The sequence below is a fragment of the Chrysoperla carnea genome, chromosome X, assembly GCF_905475395.1.
Source record: "Chrysoperla carnea chromosome X, inChrCarn1.1, whole genome shotgun sequence".
Lineage (NCBI taxonomy): Eukaryota > Metazoa > Arthropoda > Insecta > Neuroptera > Chrysopidae > Chrysoperla > Chrysoperla carnea.
The window spans coordinates 32,950,385-32,971,870 of record NC_058342.1 but is presented as its reverse complement, the minus strand read 5'-3'; the positions used below and the strand labels follow the sequence as shown (position 1 = coordinate 32,971,870).

At 32.4% G+C, this 21,486-nt stretch overlaps 1 protein-coding gene across 1 annotated transcript; it reads right to left on the bottom strand.

Annotated features, from left to right (window-relative positions):
• Nucleotides 1-9,031: 9,031 nt before the first annotated feature.
• Nucleotides 9,032-20,029, bottom strand: LOC123303065 (histone-lysine N-methyltransferase trithorax). The gene is made up of 12 exons (XM_044886163.1): nt 19,865-20,029; nt 18,235-19,746; nt 17,884-18,006; nt 17,617-17,817; nt 16,417-16,575; nt 13,618-16,315; nt 12,687-13,367; nt 10,859-12,547; nt 10,011-10,608; nt 9,632-9,794; nt 9,373-9,519; nt 9,032-9,205 (listed from the first exon to the last, which is right to left on the bottom strand). The coding sequence occupies exons 1-12, from the start codon at nt 20,021-20,023 to the stop codon at nt 9,032-9,034; spliced, it is 8,304 nt and encodes a 2,767-aa protein (XP_044742098.1). The 5' UTR covers nt 20,024-20,029.
• Nucleotides 20,030-21,486: the final 1,457 nt, after the last annotated feature.

Genomic DNA, 21,486 nt, shown 5'->3' with positions numbered 1-21,486 from the left:
CTTTTGTAGGAAAATTTTTTAGATTTTAATAATATGGAAATGAAACTAGTCAAAATGAAACAATTATTTTTTCATGATGCATTTATTTAAGTTTCTTGAAATATTTACTTTTTTTCTTATAATAGTGACGTATTAGGCAAATGAATTATAACCTAACAAAAATTTTATTACAAGACTATTTTATGTTAAAAGTCTCGTTTAAAATAATGCAGAAACTTGGTATGAAGGGTTTGTCTGAGGTTTTGGGGTACTATTATCATCCTTCAAGGTCCGTGGATAAACCATTGATTAATGTTCAACTACAGTGGACCCCCTTTAATCCGGCAAACGTTTTGCAGGGCAGTTTCGGATTCCGAATTTGTCGGATTATAGAGTACTGCCTAAAACCCCCTACAGACGACCATAACGAGGACTTTTCTGTAACGTTGCATCTTCTTGGCCATCAGTATTAGTTTAAATGAGATTTAATATGAAAACCTTCGAGATTACTCGGTTATGATTTTAAATAACAGACAGATTAATAGAAAATCTGCTTCAAACAACATGTTTTTCCACCAATTTTTATTCCATTATTCCCCAGATACGGGTAATTTAAATAAGTTTGTAAATCCGCGTACTAAGCTTCAAAATCGAATCGCTTGTTGGAAATTATTTTTTAGAACAGAGCTATAAGTTTTCAAACGATTCAGTTTGGAAGTATTTTATTACATCCTGCCAAAAGATAATTCTCACATGCAAAAGAAGGTATTGGAAAATCTCGTCTTAGTCTCGAAAATTAAGCTTAGATTTATATATCAAAATGGAATCACACTCTTTATCTTATCTTATATGTTTGAAATCTCGGAAACGGCCCCAACGGCTTCATGAAATTTAGAAGTTTAGTGCAGGGGGTTTCGGGGGCGAAAAATCGATCTAACTAGGTTTCATTTTTAGAAAATATAGTTACATAGGAAACTTTAATCTCGGAAACGGCACCAACGATTTTCATGAAATTTAGTATGCAGGGGGTTATCTAAATATAATTTCCACAAAACACGATTTCTGTTTGTCATTCTGCTGTTTTAATGCTACAGTTTCGGGAATGACAGCCCATATAATGCTTTCAAAGAATTTATTGTATGTGAGAATTAATCTTTATAATTAATTTTTCCCAAAAATTAATCTTGTATATATTACCATGCACCAAAGTCATATATATGACTCTAAAGCCTATTCTACAATTAATGGTCGTAGGCCAAAACGTCAAATAAATGTAAAAAATGTCTTGGACGTTTTCCGAAATATACATTCTAACCTATAAATTGTGCAATCGGTTTTTAATTTTACTCCTAAATTCAAATATATGCTAGGACCGGAAAATAGATCCTAGATTTTTTTGTCGTCAGGGATAATTAGAAAAAAAAATTAAACGTACATATATATACGTTAGACCTAAAATGATCGGCAAAGAAAGCGTGGGCTACAATAACAGTTACGTATTCAACTTTTATTGTCAAAAGATTCAAAAAATATTGATTTTTAATTTTGGATTATTCGAGGTTAGGTTAGGTTATATTGGCTGTCCACGAAGGACACACTTAGGCTATAGAGCCCATTATCGAGGGTAATTCGAACCTAAAATAAATACGTTTTGGATAAACAGATTTCGAAATATCACCGATTAAAAGTTTTAGACAGCTGTATTTTGTGTTTTTTCGGGTCTCAATTACCCTAAATAATCAAGACTCGATTGAAACTCTGACAAGATTATAATATAACAATAATTGTTGATTTACTTAAAATTTGAGAATCGAATTTTCTTCGCTTTTCTTTGGATCATACATTATCTGTTACATAGATGATAATAATAAAATTCCACAGAATATTTTTTTTCCAATATAAATAGATAGAAGACAATAATACGTTGAACACTCTTTACTTAATAGATGATCGTTAATCCTGAATGACTCTGTATGATGTGTATGAGTGTTATTGCATACCAATTTCCTGATCCTGATACCCATTATACATTATATCTATATCAAATCACTGAAAAAACTTTTAAAAACATTTAATTTGCATAATTAATCAAATAATTTTAAATTCTATTAAAAATGTTAAAAAATATTATGAAAATTAAAAAATAAAAATAATTGTTAAATACATTTTAAGTTTTATTGAACAAACTAAAATCAATAAATAAACGTTTTATATTTGTCATTTAATTGTTTTTATTTATCTTTACCCAAAGAGTATAAGAAGGTCATACATCTGGATCTGTTCTGTACACTTCCAGGAACAAGTACATACAAAGAAAACCAGAAGAAAAAAATTCCCAAGTACTCCCAGGTCAAGAAACTCCAGACCTTTTTTAAAGGACGAGTACGTCTGTCCAATCATCTGGGTCTATTCTATACACTTCGAGGTACAAGTACAGATCAAGAAAACCAGAATTTAAAAACATCTCATTAACTTGAAAAGCAGAAAAGTCAAATTCAACCGGTTTGTTCAAGGTTAAGAGACTCCAGACCTTTTTAAAAGGTCGAGTACGTCTGTCCAATCACCTGGGTCTATTCTCTACACTTCGAGGTACAAGTACATATCAAGAAAACCAGAATAAAAAAATTCCCATTAACTTCATAGGCAGAAAAATCGAATTTCGCCGGTTTATTCAAGGTCAAGAGACTTCAGATCTTTTTTAAAGAACGAGTTCGTCTGTCCAATCACCTGGGTCTGTTCTGTGCACTTTGAGGAATAAGTACATACCAAAAAAACCAGAATACAAAATTCCCATTAACTTGAAAGGCAAAAAGTCGAATTTCACCGCCTTCAAGGTCAAGGTTTATATATAGGGTGTACAACAAAAAAAAGCAACTATTTTGAAATATTATGAATGTTTTTAATATAAATAAAAAAATACAAAGATTTTCATATGAATTATTATATCAATATCAATATCAATGATTACATACTCAATTATTAATTTTTAAATCTTTTTATAAAAATTATTTACAATAAGCAAAAATAATGATATTTTGTAAAGTACACTTTACTTCAATCTACTTCCCCCTCTTCAACTTCACTTCATTAATTAATTAATTAATGCTAAACTACAGTCAAAATTGGTTATAATCTTCTCAATAATGAGTTCAAACTAAGAACATATATATATATATATAAGGACGTGAAACTTGAGTAGAGAGGGTAGCAGGAAAAAAGGCGTCTATCTGGGCGAAGTCTAATCCTGGGTTGTTGCGTGCTTTGTACTGCGGATGAGGCTGTCTAGAATAAGAGACCTTGCCTAGATAATCGCCGAAAAATTCTACTTTGGCGCTTACAGCTCTGTATAGGAGATTTCACGTCCTTATATATATGTTCTTCTTCTAAAAGACAAAGGATCCTATTGAGCTTCCCTGATCTTTTTGTGGCCCAGCTTGTCTTTTGTTGATCGGACTTTTCATTTCCCTTCAGTTGATTTTTAGAGTCCTAGTCACGAAATTAGCTCCTAGTAAGATACTTGTAAAAGTCACTATCGGATATAATAACCATAATTTTACGACCTCTTCAATGCCCTTATAACCAGTTTTGACTGTAATTTAATTAATTATTTTTTTAAACAAAAATAAAATACTCAAAAAAATAAAAATTGTTGCGTTCAACAAAAATGTTCAAACAGGCTATAAATATACAACACCCCTCAATTGATGCCCCAATTTCTATATGATTTAAGTTTCATAAACAGATATTTCGATCTACAATGTAGTCATCTTCAGTATGCATTTCACTTCCGGAATAATTACTCTCTTTAGAGAAGAATTAAAAAATATTTAGACAATCTTGTAGTTTTTTTTTATAATTATACCATAAAAATAAAAGGTTGTCGATCACATAAAAACTAAATTTTAATTCAATTAAGACTTCATCGAAGATCCATCATTTGATGAAAAGAGACGACTATAGTTAGTTTATTGATGATTGAAGAGAGATATCTATATTATCAAATTTATAAGCATCGCTTGCACACAATATATTATATATTTTTGTAGTTGCGTGGTATTGTAAAGCTAAAAATAACACATTATTTGATTACAAAGCATGTATTTGGTTTATATGTTTGTACCGTGCAATAAACCAAAACTTTTTTACAATACTGTAGGTATACAATCACCTTAATAATCTTTTTAGTGTAGGGATTTCACTTTTCTATAAAATATAGAAATCCAAGCTTAACCAATTCATACTGAAGATGTCTGCATTGTGATATAAAGTACATATTTTCCTCCCTAAGAAATGGGGCCCAAAAAGGATCAATAAAAATTTTTAACTGTTTTTTAAAGTAATCATTTTTCTTTTTTTAATTATTGATACCAAAACTAATTGGTATTTCTTGTGATGTCATCAAAGGATTTGATTACTTAAAACGAAAAATTACCTTTAAAAAAAAATACAAGAAAATTAATACTTGAGAACGGACGAGAACTTTTCGATATAAACGTGTCGAGTTATTTCTCCTTAATCCGAGATTCTATGTAAAATTATACAAGTTGGTCTAAAAAAAAATCTCACATTTATCACGTGATGTATTTAAGATGGCAATGACGTCATGAATTTAGAGACAGGACACTTTATAGACATGTACATAACAGAAGTATAATTGTGTCTCAATTCCATTTTGAATTATCTAACGTCATTACGTAATAGTCTAGACGGCAAGTTGAAAATGGTGAAAAATAGAGATAATGATCTTAAAAATATGTTTAAGAGAATTATCTCTATTTTTCACCATTTTTAACTTGTCGACTTTACTATTTGATGTTTTCTAGTGGTATAAATAGGTCTGCGACTAACAGTAGTTTTAGAATCACTTCAGAAACTTCTTGCATAAGTATTTTTGTTATTTGAGCAATAATCTGAAGAAAAAAACTTGTTCATCTTATATACCTCTCAGTGTACATTTCATAAAATCAAAAATAAATATTTTTTTGGTTGATGTTTTATCAGATCATCAACATATAATAAAATGGATATGCCCTATCTAAGACTGAGCTCACACTAAGCGTTAATTAAAACGTCCGGTTTACGAACTTTCGTTAAAATTACATAATGTTTAAATAAAACTTTAGCGTGTATTAAAATTAACATTCGTTAAAACACATCTTGTAAGCTCAGCCCTAGAATAGTTTGTATGTTTTCATGAAACTCTTTCAAGAAAAAAAGCAATGATTTAAAAAAAAAAACGCTTTCGGTATAAATAAAAGTAGATGCCACAAAAAGTTGCGTACAATTTTAATTCAAAATCAATTGTTTTCTAAAATGGAATTACTCAAAACAGGTCAGCTTCCTGTTTCAATTAATATGAATTATTATCCCCAGTTGGTGAAGTTGCAATTCCCAGTTATCTGATAAATGGTAAGTACAAGTATTGCCATCTGGTAATCTAAATTGGAACTACTCAAACGGATCAGCCTCCTGTTATAATTAGTATGAATTATTACCGCTAGTTGGCGAAGCTGCAATTCTCAGTTATTTGATAAATGGTAAGTATAAGTATTGCCATCTGGTAATCTAAATTGGAACTACCCAATACGGGTCACTTTCCTGTTTTAATTTACATCTTTCCTGTCAAATTCCAGTTATCAATTGTAAATATATCTTGCGAGTGAGGATTAAAATTTGAAGGATTCTGGATTCCTGCCACCTGTCTTGCTGTGACAGGCTAAATTACTAGAATACCAATCTTCTAATGGAAGTCTTTCTAATCTATAGATTTACCCGAATATCAAATTGGAATGTTAGTAATTCCTTTGACAGAAAATTGTCGGTTAAATGAACGGACGATGAAACCCTAATGCATGTCAAAATGTCGTCAGAGTTAAGATGTTTGGTTACGAAACTATGAAGGATCTATAGATCTAGGTGCTAGGGATCCATTTGCGTTATCCCTCTGGTTGCTATTATTATTAACATTGCTTCCTGAAAGGTTAAGGAACAAATGTTCCCATCCACCTCCCTCTTTGGACTTCTATTAATAACTATAATAAAAGGGATACCGCAAATGGGTCTCTTGCATCAGGAACAAGGGATCCTCTTTTCCTTGAGAAGAACCTTTCAACCGAAGGCGAGACGTTTTTGGATAAAAGATGTTATTTTAAGTAGACGCTACGCAGAAAGCCCACAAACTTTCCAAGATTACAGACCCGATATTTAATAATTCACTCTCTAAATATGTTTAAAATGACCAAAGAAAAACCATTTTGAGCTTGAATTAAATTTGTTTAACGGATTCTTGGCTCTTAATTAACTGTTGTAAAATATTTTAGCTATTTAATACAATTTTTATAACTGACTAGAAATTAACTTATCAAATAAACACAAAATTTTTCATAATTTGTTCTTTTTTTTGCATTTTTTTATCGATTTTCTTTTTTTTTTTATATAATTTTTTTTCTTTGTTTATTTTTCAATTTTTATAAAAATATTTTTGAAAAATTACAATAAATTTATTTATTTTTTTTGTTATAAACATTGACATTTAAATATAGTTTTGAAACCTTGTAAAATACTAACTTTTTTTTTGGGTTTTTGGATTCGTTTTACAAAAAAAAAATATACACATATATCGAGAATTAAAAAACTATGATTGTGATGATAAAAAAAATACGGGATCGCGTCCAAATACATCTTGTCAGTCGGGAATACAAGAAATTTTTATTTTGAAAACAAAATCACTCAATTTGTAAATAGAATGCAGTATTCTGGAATTTAAATGTCCCGAAAAAAATGTATAATAAGTTTTAAATTTAATTTAAGAAATTAACACCAGATGGTGACACTTGTTTAAAGAAAGTTTTAAAATGTTTAAATTAAATTTAAAAAATGTTTCAAATTTAATTTAAAAGAACCGGTACCTTTTATGAACTGTGGGTTATTTTTTGTCATTAAGAAGATCTCATGGATGAACCGGAAAACCGGCTAGAGAAACAATCTATAAGATGTTACAGGCATATTATAAAGAGTGTATACATTTTTTGGTACATTCTGTATTACATTTATTTAAAATAATGCACTCTACTTAGAAATCGTGTTAAAAATTCTAACTAACTTCAACATAGTTTTCGTGTCATTCTGTGCGCGCGTATTATAACGAAGTACAACTTTCGACATTGATACAGAATATATACATTTCGTAATATCGACGAAGAATTCAGTCTTCAGAATTCATTTCTAGAGACTTAGATAATTATTTTCGCCACACTTAAAATCGTTTTCAAAATAAAAATTCGTAGCCATAGTCGATTTCCAAGATGTATTAAAGCTAATGCTATAATAATACTTCGAAAGGTTAGTTGACTACATTTTAAATAATTAATAAAAAAAATATGTATAAAAAAAAGTATATTTACAGTAAAACTTGTGAAAAAAATACACAAATTATTAAAATAAAACCTAGTGAGCCTATCTATCAGTAAAAAGAATATTGTAATGGTTTGTTTTTAGTTTTAAAATACACTCCGTAAAAATAAAAACGAGACACGCGATACATAATATTTGCAGGCATTTAATTTAGTTATCCTTGTTCCTTTTGGGATATACCAAAGCTCCTTTTAAGACTTGGAACTTTTATTTTGTTTACAAATGGGCTTAAACATGTGATTGCCAGTAAAGTGGCGTAATTTGCCCTTAAAATGAACCATGATACAGCTCAAAAGGGGACTCATGCTTGCAAATATTTGAGTACTTTTAACGAAACAAAAAATGTCGCATTTAATATATTTACGAAGTATTCAACAAAATCAAAAAATGGGCACTTTACTTGAGTAATATTGGGTGTGTCAGGTGACTGGTGAATCAAATGGAGTGTCGAAATTCGCCTTATACAAGACTTTCAGAATCTTTATTAGGTCTGTTTAAGACCTTTGTGAAGTTAAGGGCGATCGTCTTGTGCTAGATACTTATTTAAATCCCAAGAAAAGGGGGATCAACCAAACATAACACATCGCGGTGTAGAGATCGAAAAATAATGACAGAATATCACATTTTTATCGAATAAAATGTTCTCGAAAAAAAAGTTCCTTGTTTTTACATGATGAACAAAAGTTTAGTCCTTAAATAACTGCTATCCGCTCACTTCACTGATTAATTCCAAGTCTCAAAAGACACGAAACGAGTAGATTGATGCATAAAGTATACATGGATGAAATACATATTGCCTATCCTAATTTTGTATGCATTTATCACTATTTCAAAGACTACCCGGTTCTTTCATTGTTACTATGTTGTTGAAACCTTCGAATTTATTTCCAAAATGGTAGGAAATTGAAAAATATGGTTCCTAATAAAAATTCTGAACGTTTGTACGAAATTCAAAGGCTTATAATTTGAAAGTATTTCATAATAAATGTAAACAAACTTCGAAAAACACAAAAACGTTAAAAATAAAACAGATTTTAATACCTTCTTAAATATTGTAAAGCTAAAACGGACTTTAAAATCAACGTCCTGGTTTATTTTAACGCTCGTGTATCCTCCGATTAAATAATGTTTATAAAAAAATTAGTGTTTTACGCAACAAAATGTCGATAATTTCGTAACAGTTACAATAAACATCTAAAAATTTGTTTTAAGATCAGTGGTGGATTTAAGCGATCGAAAAAAGATCAATCACCCTCCTTAACCCCTAGCAGATGGACTTCATGATCCCTCTAGCAAAATCAGCTCTTGTTTATGATAAAAATTTGAAATTCAACAATGTAACTTTCGCTCACAAATACACACAAAATCGGTTGCCATTAAGAATTGTCCTTTGAATCTTTCTTCTTAAATCCGCCACTGTTTTACGACATATAATAAAAATTTGTTTTTTTAAATATTCATTTTCACAATTTTTCTTTTATCAGAAATAAAATCCTTTTTTTTTTTGTTTAGTTTTGAAAATTCCATTACAAAAATATGTTTATTTTGTGTCCCGATTAAAATACAGGACCAAAAATTTTCCTTTTAAAATTTTTCTCTCTTTTCAAATTTAATATTTATACAAAAAAAAATTGTTTGTTTAATTCAAATACTTTCTACATCGTCTTGCTCCACAGGTACAAGGGATTTTATCCTCTTCGAAGGGGAATTTGTAATCATATGTAAGTTCTTCGCCTTGCTGAATTTTTCTCAATGCAAATATTAAAATGTGTTTATGTCCCAATATGTCTAGCACTCGCGAATAACAATTTGGCTGCAAAAAATAATTACTTAATTGTACAGGATGTTCGATAAACAATATTATGAATAAAGATTAAAATATTAGTCCATTCACCAAATTAAATTTGTTGACTAGACTAATATTTTGATCATGCGATGTACGAAGGTTTAAAGGGATTTTAAAATTGAGTGAAAACTTACATCGCACGAGTGATTGATAAATCGCGCTGCATTTCCTTTAACCGTTGCATCCACAACTAAATTATCATCAATTCGAAACATGTAGCAACCAATTCCTTTTGAATTATAATATTTCTCACGCATATCAGTCATGGAAGATCGAATTACCTGCAAAAAAATTCCCATTATTCAGTAAAAATGTCATGGAAAGTGACATAAATGCCGCATGCGTAATAGATTTTTGGAAAGATCTCGTTAAGAAATGAATATAAAAATTTACCTCGCCAGCATATTCAATAACCATTTCACCAAGTTCGATATCTCTTAAACAGAACAAACCACGTCCATGGATGTTCGAACGATACACACCCACGCAGTGTTTAGATGTTTCCTTTAAATTACGATATCGCATTGCAATTGGTAAATTTATTGAAGACGCTCTCCTGTAAACAAATTTACATCAAATAATTAAATAAAACGGCTTTGTTTATTTTTGAATTGTTTTGGACATGAAATTCCCAGACCTTGATGATTTATTAAGTCTAAATACTAAAAAATCATCTGATATTTGCAGGTTTCCTCGGTCGATTCGTCACCTTATCACTTAGATAATGTCTCATTAGTGTTTTGGAAGGCTTTGAAATGATTTAGATACATACCTAGAAATAGTATCATCATAGCTTTCTGGGAATTCAATTTGTCGATGTCGTGATGCAAGCCAACTAAACATATCATGATCGGCACGAATCCCATTATATGGGGTACAACGTATTGCACCAGCTACACTTCCCAAATCCAATTCACCATCTTCGCATTCCTTCTGTTTCTCCGCTAAACGTAATTTTTTCATTTCTTCGAGTATACATTTTAAACTTTGATTCTTCAAGCCCAACGCTTCGTAGCCATCCAACGCGTCCACTGGTAACGGTACCATGTTGTGTCGTTTCCGTGATTCCTGTACCAAATTGAAAACTTTCTGCCACAATTCAGTTAATGAGCTACACGTTAAACTTAAACCATCCTGTGATTGAATCTTAAATAATAATTTTGATTTTTTCTTGGTCGTGGTCGTCGTGTTTGATGCTGAATGCTGAATATTATTTTTACGTTTTTTCATCTTTTTCTCACGTACTAATTTTGTATCTTTTGTGTCTGGCACAACCGATATAAAAACATCTGGTGTTTCAGTTTTTGTTTCAACATCTTTTTCACTTTCATCCGGTAAATTTTTTGGCTTGTTTGTTATTTTATAAATACCTGGAAACAAAATACAATCTTAATTATAAACAAAATTCGTGAGCAGCAGAACTCTCTCTCGTGTAATCTTATACAGGATGTTCTGTTATTGATAGCAGAAAATTATACCAGTAAATTAAACTTATCAAAACAAATGGAAAAGCTTTTTACCAAATTTCGATCTGATCTTTCAAATAAATAAAAAAACCCGCATTCAAACTGGTTCAGACAGACAAACAGACACACACACATAGCGAAAAAATGATCTTACCTTCTTCAGATTGTTTTTGGAAGACTAATTTAAGTGATGTTGATGGATTATTGGTTGGAGCTTGAGGTGTTGATTCAGTTTCTGGCTCCTTTATTTTAAATTGCTCCTCAACATTTGTTCGTTGTTGAGTTTGAATTTGAGTCTGAGCTGAAACTTGAAGTTTTTCTTGATTCTCTTCAATAAATTGATCCGTAGTTGGTGCAGGGGTTGGTGTTGGTATTGAAGGTAACGAAGCTGCTGTTGAAGGTGTTGTCTGTTGAGTCGCACACTGTTGAGTCAGATTGGTAGCTTGTTGCATCGTATCGCTGCAATTGGTGGAGGGTGAAGGAATAACAGAAGCAGGACGAGGAGATGTAAGTGGAGGTGGTTGTGTTGATTTTGAGACAACATGAAACGTTTGGATTTGTCCATGATTCTGAGACTGATTCGATACATTCATTTGGACTGTTTTTTGCTCAATAATACGAATTTTATGATTCTCATTAAAAATTTGATTATTCAATTCCATTTTTTTAATATCACTACTGTTTTGTGTTTGATTATTATGATTATGATTATGATTTATAATCATTGATGGCATTGTTTGAGGCGTAAGCGTATGCGTATGCGCAGTTGTATGCTGCGTATGCGTAGGCGTACTATTTATCACAGTTAATTTATCAATATTATCAACAGTTTTACTACAATCATTCTTATCAAATAATTGTTGATTATCACAATTTTCCGATTTAATTTCAATTGGTCGTAAAAGTTCGGCATTCGTCGTATTATTTGTAACATTTGCTAAATTTGTGTTTACATTCAATTGGCTATTCAGTGTTTTAACCGGTTTTGTAACGGCCATTGGGAGTACACGATTCATTGGTCGTGACGGTTTATTAATCGCTGTCGATGTCGATGTCGATGTCGAGCTCGATGTTATGATTTTCACTTGAGGAGTAGGGGGTACAACATTTGTTGGTAGCTTATGATTCGTATTATGGATGGGGGCAATCGGTAAAGTAATATTGTGATGATTTTGGATTGAGTTTGAAGCACAGCCACTAGTTGTGATCACGGTCGGTAATCGAGAATAATTTTGTTGTGGTTGACCACAGTTTGACGTTGTATTTCGTTGTACAATTTGTGTTGGTATTATTTGAGTTGGTTGCATCATAATTGGTTGTTCAGCTGGTAACACTGGCTCAATTGTACTTGTTTGAAATACTTGAGTGGTTTGATAACTGTTTTGGGCCAACAAGCCCGGTAAACTAACTTTCGACATAAATTGTTGTGACATAACCGTATTTTGAACGACGGTTTCAAGTCCGTAAAAAACGGGTTGATTTGTACCCAAACCACTGACATACATCATTGGAGCAGGATTCGGAGCCACTGTAGCTTGTGGAGTGAACATGAATTGTTCATGTTGTACAATTCCACATTCAAAACTTTGTGGTTGAATAATAGTTCCAACCATTGTTGGAACCGGCGTCGTTGTAATCATCACATCAGATGGATTGATTTGTGGAATCTGGAATGTATTTTGTTGTGGAGTTGTCATTATGTTCGGCGTTGTTAATATATATTGAATGTTTGGAGTTGTAAAATTCGGTTTAATACTTTCCGCTACAACTAAATCCGTTGTACCCAATCCATGTACAAATAGCTGTTTCGTCGGTTGAAATATTGGCGTTTGTTGGACCATACCTATATAAACACAAAAATAATCATCTTTTATATGTGCATTAAAGTACTCATTAAGCGCATAGAAGCTGCGTAATGAAGCTGCATATGCAGATTCACAATTCCCTGGAATGTCCTTGTGCCCCAGAAATTTTATACATACCTAGTACAGTATTAGTTGGTTGTTGTAACGTAAATTGAGTCATTGGATCGATATGATGAATTTGTTTCTGTTGTATTGATCGATGTCGTACTGGGCCTCGAACAGCTCGAACCTTTTTCGGACTTGGTGTAACCGGTATGGTTGTTGATTTCTTGGTTGATTTGTGTATGAGTGTTGGAGTTACAATTTGTAGATCGTTTTGTTGATTGGTTGATTGTAAAATCACCATGTTGTTTCCAGAATCAATCATTGTTGGATAGTTTTGTATTTGAGTGGTAAATTGTTGATCTTGGACCTGATGTGAATGTGATGTATCAATGATATATTTAGGTGTGTGATCAACAATTTGATGATCAACGACTTGAGTTCGACCTTGAAAATCAATATTGATTGGAGTGATTTGTGGTGTTGTTTGAAAGGTAATTGTGTTGTTGTCAATAATCGATGGATATATTGTTGATTGTTGATTCAATTGTTGGTTTAATTGTTGATTCGATTGATCAACAAGTATGGGTACAGGGTCTGTTGGGACAGTTGTTTGTATTGTTGGAGCAGGATTAAATGTAATATTCTGTGGATGATACATTTGTGGATTATTAATGGCTTGATTTGCTGTTGATTGTTGATTCGTTTGAAATATTAAATCGTTGATTAATGGATAATGATTTTGTTGAATAAATCCTGTAACAAAAAATAAAAACACTTAAGAATATACCCTGAAATAGATTTTTCAAATTTTCGGAGATACAGCGGATTTTCTGGTAACGATGTTTGAGTTGATCGTTTTGTACTGCGAGCTTCTTCTGCTTCAAAAGAAGGCAAAACAGCTTGGTTAGCAGAAATAACTTTGCAAGACAGTACATATAAAGTAAACAAATATAAGCGAAGTTTAAAAAAATATTTTAGAAGTTTTAAAAGGGGGCGAACATACCTTGATTGATAGCTGTCGTTTGTTGAGGGGGCGCTTGCTGACTTTGAAATGAATCAACAAGCGTCGATTGTTGATTCTGTATTGATTGTTGCTGTGATGGTAACACAGACGTTGTAGTCGATGTAATCGTTATATTCGAATAGATATTCTGTTGATGTTTAACAATTGTTGAATTAATTTTCTTCGAATCAATTTGCTGTTGATCTTCCGTATCACTATCACTGGTAGACATTGTATCACACGATTGCAGATGACGTGTATAACTATCCGGTGTACGATACGTGCATTGACATCGTTGACAACGAACCGGTTCATCGCTAGTGTTGATTTCATCCGTGGATTGTTGATTAAAATTCCATAATAGATTTGGATTATGGATTTCATCGTCACTATCACTACATGATCCATCGTTCGCACCATCGACTTGTAAGATTCGACGTCGGAACATATCCGTGATCCGTTGATCTTGGTGATTTTGGAATGTATCAAGCATCAACACATTCGTGTCTGTTACACACGATATTTTACGTTTCTTAATTGTAGTGTTACTGTTTAACTTACAACTCCAGGTCAAACTACACGATCGTTGTTGATTCGAGGATATACTTGGATGAAAACTATTCGATGGTAGCACATCCGATTTACTTCGTTTTAAACCACGATTCATTTTCACAGCAAACGAAATATTATGCGAATCATCCAACGATCGTGTTGTCCAACTATTGGGTTCACTTTTACGTTTCACAATTCGAACATCATCTTCAGCATGATCTTTTGTTTCGACCTTATTTACAAACGTTTCTAAATCATCGTAGGACATTAATTTCGGGAAAATATCTTGCATGGATATTCCATCGAGCACGTCATGTGGTAAGTCTTCGAAAATTGCATCTTTTATTTCCGGTGGAAGGATATCCGTAGCATTTTGTGGGAGTTCTTCATCTTCAACGGAGCATATTGTATCTAAAAGATAATTAACTACTTCTCGACATATTATTTGAACAACTTGTGAGTCGCCTTCCGTTTCTGATTCAGAATCATAGTCGGTATCGGATTCAGAAGTTTCATGGAATAACTTCTTAATTAAAGTTAATTTTTGATCAATTTTTTCTGGAAGATCTGAATGATCTATTGATATATTATTTTCGTGACCACAAAAAACATCATCTTCATCGCTTGCGATGAATGTCGTTATATTATATTGAACAATCCGCCAAGGATCAACAGTCGACCAAAATAATTTCGTACAAGCCATTCCAGATGGTATAATAACATCATCTACATCCGATAAAATTGGATAATACGATCCTAAGTTACGAATAACCAAAGATCCAACCACAAACTGCCATTTTGAGTGTGATTCCGAGACGATGTGTTTCTTTAAATCCATATGAACGTAAACAGAACGTCGTATTTGAAAGTCATCGTCATCATAGTCTTTTGAATCGCCGTGATCTACACAGAAAACACGATAATTTTTCACAAACACACAACCTGCTTTTTGTGCGCATGGAAAATGATATGTGGCTTTACAATTTTGATCGGAACAATCGATTGTTGCTCCTCGAAGTTTACAATACATGCAGCGTACAAGACGTGCTCGACGAATGGTGGCTGCTACACCTAACAACGCACCATCAAGGGTTTCATGTACACCCACTGACCAGAGGGCGCACGCTACATGTATGCAAGTATTTGATTCACAGTATAATAAACGTCCTCCTTCGATATCTGACTTATCGCCATGATTCAAACACAATACACATGTACGTGAATCGTATATTTCTTCAAGGTCATCTTCGAGAGGACGAAGATCTTCAGATGCTTGAGGAAAACTTCTTTCCGACATTGTACTACAAGTTGTACATTGAATTAAGGAGCATGGTGTTTTGGTGGTTAGTGTTACAGTACAAGTGGGAAGATGTAGAGTTGCTTTGGACGCAAGTGTACACCATGGGAACTCTTTATAAAACATATCATCCACTAAATTAAGCACTTCGTTCCAACCACTCCCACGTATTGCTAAATCTAAATCATGTCTAAATTCACTTAACGATAAATAACTTTTCGAGACAACTTTCCGTTTCACTTCTAACAATGTTAAAGTTTCGGTACAATTACAACACTGTTCGTCCGTTTCGGTTGACGTTGACGTAGACGTTGAGTTCGGTTGAGTTGCCGCAACGGTTTGTGACGAACACAAGGCACTATTTGACGTTAGAACATCACCCGTTTTCACTTGTATATTACGTATTGCAACAGAACAATCACGTAAAAAAAATTTTTGTTTTAAATAATCAGGCACTGAATCTGTTTGATCACCATATAAATAATTTCTACTACAGTCTTTATCGGATGTTTGTTGCTGTGAACTGTTTGAACTATTGGAACTGGAACTGTTTGAAGTATTTGATACAGTTGAGACAGCAACAACAGTTTTATTATGGACTGAACGTTGTGAGACACGTAGTTCGGCCAATGAACGGAGCACAGCTAAACATCCAACTACAAAATGGGCACATAATTGATCACGCCATGTTTTTGAACGTGAAATACTTTTTTTGTTTTTTTGTTGTAAACATTTATGGCACGTATATATCGAATTTAACGATAATGTTCGAAGCATTATCAGATGTTCACTATTCAAATTATCACAGTTCGTATGCCAAACACATTTACACTCCGAACATAATATCACCTGCAAAACAAAACAACACAATCAATTTTTATTCATCGTTAAGGATGTACGAGCACCAAGGCAATTTTTAATAAGTATAATACACAAAATCAAATACACACCTCATTTTTATTTTTGGAATCAAAACCTATATTACAATGTGGGCACCGATGATCTTTATACTTCGAACAGAAACATTTCGAACAGTACACTTTATCGCCAATTATTTGATCAACACTTTTTAAACCACAATCCACGCATTGTAAACAATTTGAACATAACTAAAAAAAGGGAACCAAGTGTTTATGGTACAATTCAGTAAAAAATAAACAAAGTTACTTTATTACTTAAGTCATATTTTCCACTCGTTATATATTTCTTGTTAAATTGAAATGAAACTTCGCATTTCTGTTCTAATTTTTGGAATCATACAATATCTACAGTGTGACCTAGCTAGATTGATTTTTGGCCTCCGAAATCCCCTGCATACTAAATGCCATGAAAATCGTTGGAGCCGTTTCCGAGAGAAAACGACGTTTTCTTAAAATTAAACCTAGCAAAAACGTCTTGTATACTAATCGCGTAACAAGGCCATCTACTGAAACCTATCTTTAATGTTTCAGTGTCTGTAAAGCAGTTAGTTGCTCCCAATTTAAAAACATAATAATATTACTATTCGCATATAGATGGCAGTAAGAGTAACATTTTTCAGTTTTTCCTGAAAATTCGGATAAACGGATAAAACGATAATTTCTAAAAATGAAACCAATCTAGATTGATTTTTCGCCCTAAAAAACCCCTACATACTAATTTTCATGAAAATCGTTGGATATATATATATATATATCAACATTCCCTCAACACGTCCCTCCCATTTTAAATATAAATTTAAAATGGGAGGGGCATGTTGAGGGAATGTTGACGCCTCAAAAAAGTACATTCTGAACACTAACCCGACCTACATACCGATTTTCAATCTTCTATGCTCAGTTTGGAGAGGCCTTACCGATGTTAAAAGTTATCAAATTTGTCGAAAAAAAACAGTTTTCTTCTGGGAATTCGTTTAAAATTAGTGAAATCTGAATATTTCCAGGATATTTAAACTAAAGGCGATCACAGGAGATGATCTAAAAATAGCGAGAAACATATTTCGGGGAAAATATGACTACAAAAATTAAATCAATCTATAAAATCAATTTGTATACCTTTTTTATAACAACAAGGACAAAGGATTATTACAAAGGACATGTCTGAAATAAAAAAGGAAGTTAAAAAAAGGATTGAATGAGGAGCGAGGGGGGTGGTTGTATACGAATACTTACAGCATTATCAATTCCAAGACAAGTTGTATGAAATAATTTGCGACATAGTAAACATGGAGTGGTTCGAGTAGCATTATTCGAACATCCCGAGCATATGATCACACATTTTGGACATGTCCAGCTACCAATCGCAGCTGTGGCTGCGTCTGAACCAACACAATAATCGTGATATGGTTCGCAGCAAACCGCACAATGAATTAACTATGAAAAAAAAAAAAGAATTATTTAGAAATATTGACAGGAATATTATTTATAATATATTATTACCTGTTCTTGCCCAGCACTTCCACATAAAAAACATACTTGTTTTGGAACAACACCCCGTGACATCACAAGACCAAAACCATGTTGGCGAACTTCCAAAGCATCGTAAACAGGTTCACTACATACCTAAAAATTAAATTTACGAATTTCAATTAATAATAACGCGGTTAAATTTCCGTTTATCAGACCACGTCTATAACAGGGGCCACCCACATAATTATACCCGAATATAAAATTAATTTTATGATGTGGGTGGAGTCGATAACTTCGTTCTTATTCAAGCGACGATAGTATGATTAATTTACCACCCTGTATATGTAATTTATACAATATACGGGGTGTAATAATAATTACCTGTTGAAATTTCGGTGTAAGTTTAAAAGACGAATGATAAGTATCGTTAATACTGGACGTAGTCGATGATGTTTTCGAATCTTCTAATTCACTGTCATTACTACTAGAATTACCGCCACTGCTAGCGCCACTGGAACTCTTTGTAATAATGTTATGATGACAGTCGTCACAATCTTGTGACAAATCATTATGACATTCCGGTATCTGAGTTTGTTGAGTATTTGTTGCGCCCGTAACACCTTCATGACCATGATGATCCCCATCGTGAACGTTCGTTTGAAATAAGGCGGGAGTTTGCCCCAGAACAATCGATGCACTCCGACAAACATGTTTAACTCGGGGTCCTTTTAAACTTAATTTTTGTCGAAGTAATAATTTATCGGTCGATGTGTTGATGGTTGGTAGCAGACCTGCAGGCGTTGAGGTCGATGTTAGATCCTTTTTACGCGCTCGTAACAATGGAGGAGTGGGACGTTGGTGATCGTTGTCGTTGGTGGCTGGCGTTAACCGTTCTTGTACACTATCAAACGTTGGCGTAATGATTTTCTTCCATCCAAACGTGGATAGATTTGTGTCCATTGCTAAATTTTCAATACTTTGCATGTTTGCGGGTAACATTTCAGCTAAATTTGATCGTAACTTTGGTGGCATTTTAAATGAGCGCAAACACATTTTTAACCAACATGCCGGACATCGAGCTTTGTACGCACATCGAATTAAATTCCATTGTTGACTTCGTACAATTGGCGGTACATGACAAACACCTTGCCCTTTATGACAAACTAATTTCGCTAAGGTATTACTTCCATTGTTTTTGTTACACGCTTGACGTTTTATCATTTTCGATATAAACTTTCGACAGGATTCACAACTATATATACTAAACTTTCGAGCTTGTTTAACAAACCGATAAAAGCGTACAGCACCACAGACACCGCACGTAACTGTACCGGGTGATACAGAGGCCGTGTCCACCGATGATGCGGACATAGAAAATGGACCTTGTCCGCCATCGTTGAGTCGATGTGTCGGTGAATTATGATTCGAATTTAATTGTAACTTTGCTTTACGTAATATTAATCGAGGATTATTATTTGATTGAGGATTTGTGGTACTATAATCGCTATTCACCGGGGAACAATCACGAGGGGATTCAACTCCATCACAAGTTCGTATCTCTGTTTCTGTTTCACTTTGTATTAAACTATCACTTGAAGTTTTAACTTTGTTCACTGGTTCTGGTTCGTTTTCACTGTCCACGAAACGTTTGTTGGGTTTGATAACACGCGATGAATGCGCACTACGCTGGGGTAAAATAAATTTACCACCTAAGTTGATGGAATCCGCTGAACGGGATCGTCGTGCTAATAATTCTGATCTGGTACGATGTCGAATCTGTGTACGTCGTATTGGTTCTATTTTTTTCGTAACTAAACGTCGTTTACGTTGAATCTGCGCCTTTTTAAACTTCTTTGTTTGTCTTTCGTCTTGTTCGCTTTTCGTTTCAGTTTCCTGCAAACAAAATATGTTCACTTAAGGTTATGTTCGACCAAACCATTTTCAAACGTTTTATTAAGAATTTCTAGGTAAAAACTAAAAATTTGTAAATGTTTTTGCATTGTGTACATACCTGTTCTGTTTTGCTATCCAAATTTGACGTGTTCAGGCCAATAAATATATTTTCAGCAATTACAACTTTTGTTTCACGATTTTGTGGGCAAGCTAAAACATTTACACGCTGACGATTTACATGTTTTGATGGCTTGCCAGGAAATTTTGATCGTCCCATTGCATTTGAAATCACTATTTTTGATTTTTTTGTGGATAGTTTACAAAAAAAAAGCTTTAGTTCAGTTTTAAAGACATTTGGTTTGGTACACAGTCATACCAATTTTCGTTAAATAAATGTTTACCAGTAATACCACCTATTTCAAACTACCGGATGGTCACAAAAAATATCACATCGTATATTAAGTTTTCAACAAAAACAATTTTTAATTCATTTCGAAATTTTTTCCAAATGAAAAGCTTCAACATCACAAAAACTACCATTATTCCAAAAATAATAAAATTCATCTTTTTTCCAAAGAAAAATCTGGGTGTACTAACAAAACAAAAAGTTAAACTTTGATAATTTTCGGATATATTTTAGTTTTTACCGAAATAATAAAATGTCACGAGTGTTAATAAAATATTTAGACTAAAACAAAAGATGAGAGAAATACAATACTTGAAATTTCTATAATAATATCAGTAAATATAAATTTTTACTGGCAACAAAGTTGTAGAAAATAAGATTTACTACAATTTTTCCATTTTTCTGTAAACAATTTCAATGTTTGACTACTATTTATTATATAACGAATACTGTTTTTATGGTAAAAGATTTTATGATGCTAAACACTTATTATGTAACTTTTACTTGTGGCACAATTTTTAGATACACTCTGTAAACCCGCCAAAATCTGGTTTATTTATTTTTGTAAAAATTATTTTGAAATTTTTTTTTTTTTATAAATTTTATTTAAATTCAGGTTTTTTCGAGGATAAATGTAATTTGTTGATGATATAAAATTATGAGACTTGAATGTAAACTTCCAAATGTAATTTTTGGTTCGGCTATATAGAAAATTACAATTAAAAAATAAACTGAAATTCCCTATAGAGTTTTTTTTAACGTTTTTATTAGAAAATTTACATAAACATATTGATTTAATATTTAACTGCGTATTAAAATATTAACATTTTCCTAGTCTCACACCTATTTTCCTAGAAAATTTTCTATGTATTTATTACGTAAATTGTAAGGGGAAACAGGAATAACAAGAAAATACATTTTTTTTAACAATATGAAAAATCATTTATTTTTTATTTTTTGCTTAAATATAAACATTTTTTAACATTTTCAAAAAAGTTTTCCATTTTTCAAATATATTTTTTAAATTCTCTAAAAAAATTAATCTAATTTTTACAACTTTTATCAAAGTAAAGCAAATTTGTTTTTATTGGCGGGAAATAAAACTTTCACTTTTTGGGGTACTTCATTGAGAAAGTCAATGGGTGCGTTCTTTTTGGTACACAAAATAACAGCCCAAGTATAACTTACTTCGACCTTCCTGTGTATAAAAATTAAACGTGTAAAGTGCCCAAAAAATATTCTACTTCACTCAATTATTAATACGATTTTTAAAAAAATGACTTGGAATGATTATTATGATGACTTTGACCATTTACAAAATACGTCACACAAAA

Coding starts and splice junctions, on each gene's coding strand:
- LOC123303065 (XM_044886163.1), bottom strand. CDS start 20,023: ATGGGACGATCAAAATTTCCTGGCAAGCCATCAAAACATGTAAATCGT. Junction 17,818..17,883: donor GAAGTGCTGGGCAAGAACAG/GTAATAATATAT, acceptor TTTTTTTCATAG/TTAATTCATTGTGCGGTTTG. Junction 9,206..9,372: donor TTATCAATCACTCGTGCGAT/GTAAGTTTTCAC, acceptor TATTTTTTGCAG/CCAAATTGTTATTCGCGAGT.